The sequence below is a fragment of the Micrasema longulum genome, unplaced genomic scaffold (assembly GCF_059751315.1).
Source record: "Micrasema longulum isolate JH-2025_06_02 unplaced genomic scaffold, ASM5975131v1 h1tg000547l, whole genome shotgun sequence".
Taxonomy (NCBI): Eukaryota; Metazoa; Arthropoda; class Insecta; order Trichoptera; family Brachycentridae; genus Micrasema; species Micrasema longulum.
The window spans coordinates 60,008-69,462 of NW_028277743.1; the positions used below are offsets into that span (position 1 = coordinate 60,008).

Here is a 9,455-nt window from a genome sequence, read left to right on the forward strand (position 1 = left end):
AACGATTTAATATAGGTAGATAGTTGGAATAATATACAAGGCATTCACTAATAAAGAAACAAAATAAATTAATAAAAATAATACAATTTATGCCATTTTACAGTAAGGGTTGACAGATCCTAGTAATCTGCATTATCATGCATTTTGCAATGCACGTTGTTAGATTATAATACTAAATCGATAAATAGATACCGTTGATACTAAATCCTAAAAAAAAACATTCCAGTAAATACAAATTAGAACGCCAAATAAGTGTTTCACGTAAAATGTATTAATATTTTTTATAGTTTATATTTTTATGAAACTATGATATTTCTTATTTCTCTATGGTGCGGTATACACGTGAATAGTGAGTCGATAATCCACGTAATCAATAAGTAAAATAATTCATTTTATACGGTATGCATTGAATGGTTTCTTTTTACTAATTGCACAGCTTTTATAACCCAGATGTTTTGAAGATTGATCTGTCAAAACAAAACCTATGACGTCAGTTGAATGACCTTGCTAGTTTGTAAACATACACACGTTGTGTCATCCTGTGTTGTCGAGTCGAGTTGCTCTCAGAAGAATAATAATTGTTTTTACCCTTAAATAATATTTAATTGTGGTTCAAAATGAGTTACGAAGCAATGTCTGTCGTCGATGAAGACATCCAAATGGTAAGGACATGTTGTCAAGCAAATCTATATTTTAAAAATGTTATTTCACAATGTGCTAAATATGTCTGCCACAATAACAATGTTTTCGGGGCTAGAATCGATAAGCTTTCTTTGTTGGGTTAAAAATAATTTATTTTACGGTCTCAGGCGTGCATTAGATTTAATAGTTTCATCAAACGGATAAGAAAATTGTAAATCTAATTTCGTAAGGTAGCCATTTGCTATTGTCATGCAATATTTTTATTGTCAATATTTTTGCTCTTCTGTCAAGCGAATTCTATCGCAAAAGCAGATTCCTACATTACCCAAAAATAATATCAATGCGGATTTAATATTTTCCACAAACAGATGGCGCTAGTACTGAGCAAAAAGTGAAATTAGCATATTACACATTGGAGATATATTTGTATTTTACATTGAATTTTACTGAACGTTTGAAATTGAAATATTTTGAAAGCAAAGCATTACAAGTTACAGTTTTTTTAATTCTCAAAACACAATCGATACAAAATGTCCCCCTTTTTTATTTCATAAACGTGTCTTCAATAAATAATATTGACTACTTAAACTATTCGTAGGTTAATCTAATAAGATTCTTGTTGAAATTTAAATTTGTTCATGTTGAAATTCATTCATTGTCTATTTTTTAGTGCATAGTTTAAATAGTTGTCGGCCTCGCGGTGTAATGGTCAGCGCGTTAGCCTGCCATGCAAGAGGTCTCGGGTTTGATTCCCGGCATGGTTGATGTGAAATATGTATTCAAAAGGGTGTTTTAAAACTAGAATATTTCATAGTCCCTGGACTGGTACCTGAAGCGTAAGACTGATCATCTTACCTTCATGTAACAAAAAAAAGATCGAGATACGCTGCGATTGGTGTACCAATGCAGCGCCCTATGCACCATTAGGTGCGGAAAGGGAACGATGACGATGATAGTTTGAATAAGGGGCAACTAATTTGCTCGCAAGATCCCTAAGGACCTACAAATTATTTTTAATTTACGTATTGAATTTGAGGCGTGTAAAACAATGACGGCACCCCCTAGGGGTAGGCAGAGAAGATGGATCGACACTCGCCACACAAGTCTATCCTGACATACATTCCTAGCTTATTTCACAATTATATATCTCGTAATATATGTCCTTCGGTTGTGTCTGCTTAACCAGACTTAAGATTTTGGCTTATCTGATCATGCCACGTCTTTCTTGGTCGTCCTCGTCTTACGTTACCATTCATTCTCGCCATATATATTTGTTTTACCGTTCTTTCGTCGTCCATTCGTTCTATATGACCAAACCATCTCGGTGACCCTTTCTTAATCTTGTCAATTATACTTGTCTCAAATTTGTACTCTCGTCCGATTTCACCATTCGTAACCCTGTCATACATGGATTTCCCAGACATTCGTCTAAGAGATCGCATTTCCTCATTCTGTCAGTTCCATATTTCACTTCTATACATACGTGTTGGTTGGGACTTGTGCACTTTATTTACGAATTAAAAAAATCATCCAGAGAATCTAGTTACCTTCCATTGAAATTATTGTCATCTTCCATTGAAATTATTGTCAAAAATATAATTATGTTTACCGGTTGTATGGCGTCATATTGAGAATTATAAAATAAGTTCGTTATTTGCAAAAAATTAATTCGTCATTATTAATTTAGTTGTCACTCTCAGCGTCTCAGCTCAGCCAAGGTTTGGCCGACCTCAATGCAAGTTGCAAGTTGCAACTAACTTTCAGAAGGGCGAACTATCCGCGCTGTCGTAAAATATTGGATTTAATTTTAGACCGACTCGTGAAAAGGTTTTAATCATTCCAAAAAATCATTTTGGCACTCGAACGCCCGTATACTTCTGTTGCTAAGTGCCCATTGTTGCATTTACTATTTCGATAGGCCTAATATCCCTCAACTACGACGTTATTTTTGTAAAATTGCGTCGCAAAACCCGGCTCCCGGAGCTGCTTCTCTCAACTATAAAAATCTGGCCGTCGTTTTCAGGCATTTTCATGAAAAAGTCGCACTAAAATATAAAGAAGGCCCGCATTGTCGAATACATACATTGACGCTTTTCTATTGTGTTCTGAAAGTTATCAGACAGGCGAGATTCGCGAGTTTTTAAAATGACGCAGGCACGCAGCAAAAAGCATGTTATCTTTTAGGAGTATAATTCAGGTAGGCAGAATCGATGTTTTGAATCTTCTTATTAAATCCATCGCATTAAATTCCAAATGTCTCGCAGATTGTGACTCGGTCGCGTTTTATACTCGCATGTTTGTTGTACGTATTCTTATTTTACGCCGGTTAAAGATCCGTGTACACTGCACCGGCAAAATATTGTTTTTATTTTTTACCGAAAGTTGTCAGTTCATATCGAATGTTGATCATCGGATGGGGTAACCAGTGTAACCCTTAGATCATTTTAAAATAAGTATATAAATAATGTTATATTAGATTTACGCATTTAAAACATTGTACGGCATTCCACAAAAATAATAGTTTTCCTTGATAAATGACGCGCAAATCTACGGATTTAAGTGAATGAAAAGTAAGTTGATTTTTTTTAAAAATGAAAAATTTATTGAAATAAACCTAACTTTTTAATATGATGCCATTTTTTTGCAATGTATAAATCGTATATTGCTCTGGCAAATTTATGTAAAAAAATGTAATAAAAACTGTTTCCACTTTCGGACGTTTTAAAAATTTAAACTGCCCACACAGAAAAAAACATTTGAATGATTTAGAAAATCCTGTACCCAAATTAATTAACTGTTATTATATTTTGAATGCATAATAAAATCTGCAATAAGTACAGCTCACTCGTAAATCGTAAACCGACTTCGTTACTGCTACTGTAGTATTGCAAACACGCACGTATTGCGTCTCTCTCTGGCAGTAGGCGTTTTTACGACGCCGAAGGAGAGAGGTTGGCTGTGGCATGTTCTCGCCGTACGATTGGCGCCTTCGGCGGCCATTTCGCTTCGCACCGTCCGTCTGTAGAGCGCTCGCGCCCGTTGGTTGCAGAGAAGCCGGTAAGCCCTACAAAATTCAATTTGATTTATGAAAAAGACAAATCCTGACAGTAAACGCTGCTTTATTGGGTTTATCGTTTATCCGGTGCAAAAATGGCGTCATTTATTTACCCAAGTCAGATTATCGTCTCGGGCAGTTTATTGGTTCGCATAGGCGGCGTACGTGCCGCTGTTTCCTTTCTACGCAGTAATGTCTGCGAGTTATATTTTACTTTACCGCACCAGTTGAATTCCAGTCAGTTTCCTGACATAAATGTTTTTTTCAAGTTACAAAAACTACAACTCGATTTAATTACCTGAAAAGTTTTTTCTAGTGCATTATGTGCATCCCTATATTATTTTTTCTAGCAGTGAGTTTTTGGGTCAACCTTTGTTTTTATTATTTTCAGATTTGAAAAAAACTGATTTAAGCACATTGTTATTTCGTTTGTTGTTTTTTAGCGGTTTATTTAGATGCCTAATTATTACAGATGTTTATATTATATTGTACAGTTTTTGCAGATAGTGAAATCGGTCGGTATCTGTTGCTAAGTGCTTCGCGAGTATGGCTGTGTTGTGTACCGTATGAAATAACGTTTGTTTTTAAACTAAAAATAAATATTAAATAATGTTATGGGTAAAACTTCTACAGTGTTTGATAAATATGCCCTCCTGTAATGTACGCGCTACTTGAAAGTTTGTTAATTTATTCTGAAGACTTAATGCGTAGATGCTGAACGCAATCGAAAGTTCTGTCGGTATCCGAAATCTTGTATTACATTTGGGTTGTGCCGGCTGTAATAAAATTATTATTTTGACGTGATAAATTAACATTACGCAGAAATTATTGAAAAAAATAATCAATCGAACTAGTGCGCGTGTCATTTCAACGCAATAAACCATATTTTTCGAGTCTAATAATATAAAAATATTACGCACTTTCCTTTTACTAAACCAATCTTAACCATTTATTATCGACTACGATTTAAAACTTTTAAACGAAATAGTCTGATAAATTTCTTCAGTACAAGTTAATTCGGACAATAATATTATATGCTTTTTTTTTTTTTTTAAAAGGTACGTTGATAGTTGACACTTTGGGTGGATAATTTTTTCCTTTGTATTTGCCGCATTTTCAAATGTGCGAACTTTGCCGCGCCTTTAGTCGCGCGCGTGCGTATTACGCCTTGCTTTTTTTAACAAAGGCTGACATTCTACAAAAAATATAATGAGGAAGTTCAGTGGTTTTTAAAAAAAAAAAATTTGTTTTGTTGAAAGACTATTAAAGTAAGACAATTTTTATTTTATTTTTATGTATCGTATTATCTGCGCTCTGATTTTTTAAAGTTTTGTATTTTACTCCGCGTGTGACGTCTCAAATTCTCTCCCCTTCTCGATGAGTTCTGCTGATTAGTCGGTTGATTTACCTTAGACTAGAAATCTATCACAACCCTCTTTTTATTATTATATACAACTTATATAGCGCCTTTTCGTAATATATTACCCCAAGGACGCTTTTCAAAGTGATTCTATAAATAAATCAATAAAATTTTAACTTTTGAAATTTGTAATGTACAACGCGTACGTTACAGTACAACTTTGTTATCACATGCTAGGGATTTATTCAAATGTTTTTTTTTTTTCAAAATTTAATTTTATTATATCAGGTAATTCAACAAAGATACATATTAGAATTCAGTTTTATAAGACCAAAAAAAAAAATTATGATATGGAAAAAAACATTTATGAAAAAAAAAACTATAGTTAAATTCAAACTGAAGGTTTAGAAACATGTGTTAAATAACTTATAAACTAAATATATGTACTGTAACGTACGCGTTACCACGTGTGTGCGCTGGTTCGTCGCCCGCGTCTGCCGCAGTCAGGCTTCCTGGCGTAAACGAGAAGCCGCCCTCACAGACAGTCAAAGACAAAGTCAGAAGGTAGGGGCACAGCTGCGCCGACCGCAAGTCAACCTCAATAGCCCTGAAAAGGACTTTCTACCCGGTCCAAGTGGTGTAGAGAGGCGAAGGCAGTCAGCTGGCAGAGCGAAGCGAAGAGTGAAGCGCAACATGACAATACAATATAGGCCCTTTTCAGAGCCTTACAAACACGATCAAGACACAATATGAAATACATAAATACAGACATAAAAGAGTAATCTCTGGTTATATTCCCCCGGTATTACTGAGGCCAGGCTCGAAAGCGAATCATTTATCTTTATTGGGAGCCTAGCGCTCAGTCATACAAATACCGGGTTCCTAGCTGCGTTTATCAATTCACTCAGTTATCATTTACATATATCACTTTCATTTGTCCAATTCAACGTTATTTGCGTGTCCGGAAAATTTTCATTTTTACTATTTATTATCAATAATTTGAAATAATAAAAAAATACTGTTATCTAGCCCTAAGGACTAATCTCTCCCACCCATTAAATACAAGAGAAGGGCCGCTCTTTAGGTACTAAACTTCACATAGAATGAATCACCACTGTCATTGTACTTATTGCCCAGAGTATGAAGTCTATTGATGACTGCATTTTTCTTAAAGGTTCCAGTAACCTAAAAATTTGATAAATCTGGCTCGGTTTTTACTTATTCGGATTATGGAGACTGCTGTATGTCTATAAATAGTATTTTACTTGTGGCCTGCCATTCATTTTTAATTCTTAATGTGACCATTCATTAAACATTTTTGCCCGGGTCTGCTTTAGTATATGATTGGATAACGATATAAAGTGTTCGCAGGAAGGGCCTCGCGGAGAAGCGCGCAAGGAGGGGGGCAAGCGGGGACGGAGGCCGGGTAGGAAGGCGGGCAGCGAGCGCGTGGACATGCGCGCCCGGCTTGAGCGCAGCCGCCAGAGCGCTCGCGAGTGCCGCGCGCGCAAGAAGCTGCGCTACCAGTACCTCGAGGAGCTGGTCACCGACCGCGAGAAGGCCGTACTGGCGCTGCGCAAGGAGCTGGAGAAGGTAATCATAACCAACTGTAAATAGGGGCTCAAATGAGAAAGTTCAGAGATTGGATATAAAAATATTTTCTTACGCGTGGTAAAAATTGGAGCATTCTTACGGTGAAATTTCTTTAAAATGTAGGAAAATAATAAAAATTACCTGCTTTGCTTCGTCACAGGTTTACGCGAATCTGGACCTCATTCTCGTAATATTCCAATTAGATTTCCAATCAGGTATTACTGTCAACAGCCTCTCTAGTAATTTAATTGAATGTGTTTTTTTTAAAAACATATTTTGAACATTCAGATAATGATCGCGGTAGTTTAGGAAATTAATAAATTTTATGTATTTGCATACACAAGTAAAGAACAAGAGGAAAGTTCTCACACACACAAATGGAAAAATATCTCTGTTTCCGAATTATATATATGTCAATAAACATGAATTTTACCTCATAAAATGTTATTATCAAGTGCTAAAGAACATGTCAAGTGTCCTAGTTAGTACAAACAAAAAATACCTTAGATATGTTTTGTTAAGTGGCACAGTGTTTCAATATTGCTGCTGTAAGGTATCAATCAAATGACAGTCAAGATGGTGGTACGGTATCAAGTGGTAAGTGATTTACTATGAATCGTTTTTGTTATCTTCATAAATCAAGGCACTGTAATGCTCTTCACGCAGTTTAGGTCTTCCCAAGCATGGTCATTAATTTTTAAGTGCCTTATTCATTATACTTCCTTAAAAATAAATATTCATTTAAAAGTGGCCACAGGAATGTTTTGCTGAGAGATTGCGAGACTGTCGCGCCCAGAACGAAGAATATGTGAAAATGTATGTAAATTAACAAAGAATATCTTACAATACAATGAAATTCATTCTTGAAATCAAAATATATGTTGATTTATCGTATACCATTATTTGACTTGGCTAAGACCATACATACGGCGGCCTCTGTGGTGTAGTGGTCAAGACGCTTAAACGCGGAAGTTCCGGGTTTGATTCCCGGTGAGAATACAAAAATTTAATTGTGATTTTTCTCAAGCCTGGGTGTTTTGCGATGTAATTCACAACAGTAATTGGGCCTCCTGACCTGTTGTGATGCAAAAATAAAATAAATAAATATGTAAAACATTCTATTTAAATACCGGGATTGAGTAATTTAAAAGGCCCATGTGAATGATTTTTCAGTTTTTTTTCTTGTTAAGTTGGCACAACTGTACTCTATATTGACGCTAAGTTTGAGCGGGATCTGTCATTTAGTTGGTTGTATGCAGTCTAAAACATTGGTTGTACTCAAATAATAGATAAAAAAATTGAACAAAGAATTTGTCTTAAATTTTGTGTTGCGAATGAAATTTCGGGTTCTGGGTTCAGAAAAGCGCTGAATTTTTTTCAAATGCAGCAATGAACTCAATTGGCTCAAGACATGCTGGAACGAGTCAGAATGGACCCCACATTTATAGAGCGCATCATAACTGGTGACGAGACATGGGTTTATGAGTACGACATGCAAACTAGCCAACAGGCATCGGAATGGTGCTTGCCCGATTAGCCGAAACCGAAGAAACCACATCAAAATTGCTCGAAAATAAAGGTCATGCTTTCTGTTTTCTCCGATATTACGGCAGTGCACTTCTGGAAGTGCGAATCAAATAATAGTGATTTGTAAATTTTAAATCTGTTTTTCTATTTCAGTATCAAATATGGGCCAAAGAGTTGGACGAGGGAAAGGTTCCAGACGGGCTGCAGGATTTGTTAGAAGAAATGGGAGTCCTTAAACAGGAGTAGTTCCAACCTGGATCTGCTCCCCTCTCTTCTCCACTCTCCCAACAAGTATTTAGTCGCCCCTCTGTTGGTCCTAGTCGTAAGATAAACACACTATCTATGGAGAAAAAAAATACACTCGGAAAAATATATGTATCACTCCCAAGTTTTAATAATTCACAATGATGATTTTTAAGCTTCGCTTTTATTCGTTATTTTAATTGAGTTACAAACTTGCTTTTTCATTGTACATATTTCATTTTTGCCTATTTTAATACTGAGGTAACATTAAACCTTCATATTTCAAGTGCACATTACTTTGTTTATTATTTTTTGTAATAAACCTAAAATTGCTTTTATAGTGTTAGTAAATGATAACATTTTAAATGTTTGAGAGTTATACAACGTAATAATTTATGTACATATAAAAACATGTTTGAGAGTTATAAGCACCAATTTAATAATTTATGTACATATAATAACGCTACCACATTGCATCACATTATTAAGGATATTATCAACTGTATTCAGGACAAAGGTTTCAAACTACAATTCTAAAACTCCTATTGGCTCAAATCCGTTTGCTAGGTATAAGACCTACGTAACTGGTTAAAAATACGTCAAAAAAATAAAACTGACTGAAATTGTGTTTTGACACCTTTGTCCAAAATACAATAGTTATATTTACTTAGTTATAAGTAATTTTCTAATTTTAATGAACATAAGTATTAATTGTCTCAGTTTAGACTCAAAAAATATTTTTATTTCACAATCCAATGATTTTCGCCTGGATAAAAATGTCGGATTGCAAAAAATTTAATTCCTTATTTGTCGTTTTTTCTTTGGGAGGCAGGAAAAATATACCATAATGTTTTATTTTAATTATAAAAGAAAATAAATAAGAAAGCATCCCGCACAGGCATAACTCAAATAAATACGTATCCATTTTAATTCATTCTGGTATCATTTAATAAATATGTTTTAATTTCTTTATTGCCTTATTTTACACATCTTAAGAAGGAGCAAAACAGTACTACAGATTATAAAAACAGAGAA

General features: G+C 34.9%; 2 protein-coding genes across 9 annotated transcripts in view; one reads left to right on the forward strand and one right to left on the reverse strand.

Annotated features, from left to right (window-relative positions):
* Positions 1 to 2,805, reverse strand: part of LOC148280748 (uncharacterized) — a 22,322-nt gene extending 19,517 nt beyond the window's left edge. For both annotated transcript variants that reach the window (XM_088227873.1, XM_088227872.1), the window contains exon 1: positions 2,252 to 2,805. The gene's annotated coding sequence lies outside the window, so the exon portion shown is untranslated. The remainder of the gene's footprint in view (positions 1 to 2,251) is intronic.
* REPTOR-BP (REPTOR-binding partner) lies at positions 130 to 9,033 on the forward strand. Of its 7 annotated transcripts, none has more exons than XM_088227875.1 (3): positions 130 to 662; positions 6,429 to 6,650; positions 8,331 to 9,033. In XM_088227875.1, the coding sequence occupies exons 1-3, from the start codon at positions 618 to 620 to the stop codon at positions 8,421 to 8,423; spliced, it is 360 nt and encodes a 119-aa protein (XP_088084001.1). In that variant the 5' UTR covers positions 130 to 617; the 3' UTR covers positions 8,424 to 9,033. The 7 variants fall into 7 exon arrangements, with proteins under 7 accessions (XP_088084001.1, XP_088084000.1, XP_088084005.1 ...); XM_088227874.1 differs by having other exon boundaries at positions 357 to 662; positions 6,420 to 6,650; XM_088227879.1 differs by lacking the exon at positions 130 to 662 and adding an exon at positions 2,958 to 3,212 and having other exon boundaries at positions 6,420 to 6,650.
* The last annotated feature ends 422 nt before the right edge of the window (positions 9,034 to 9,455 follow it).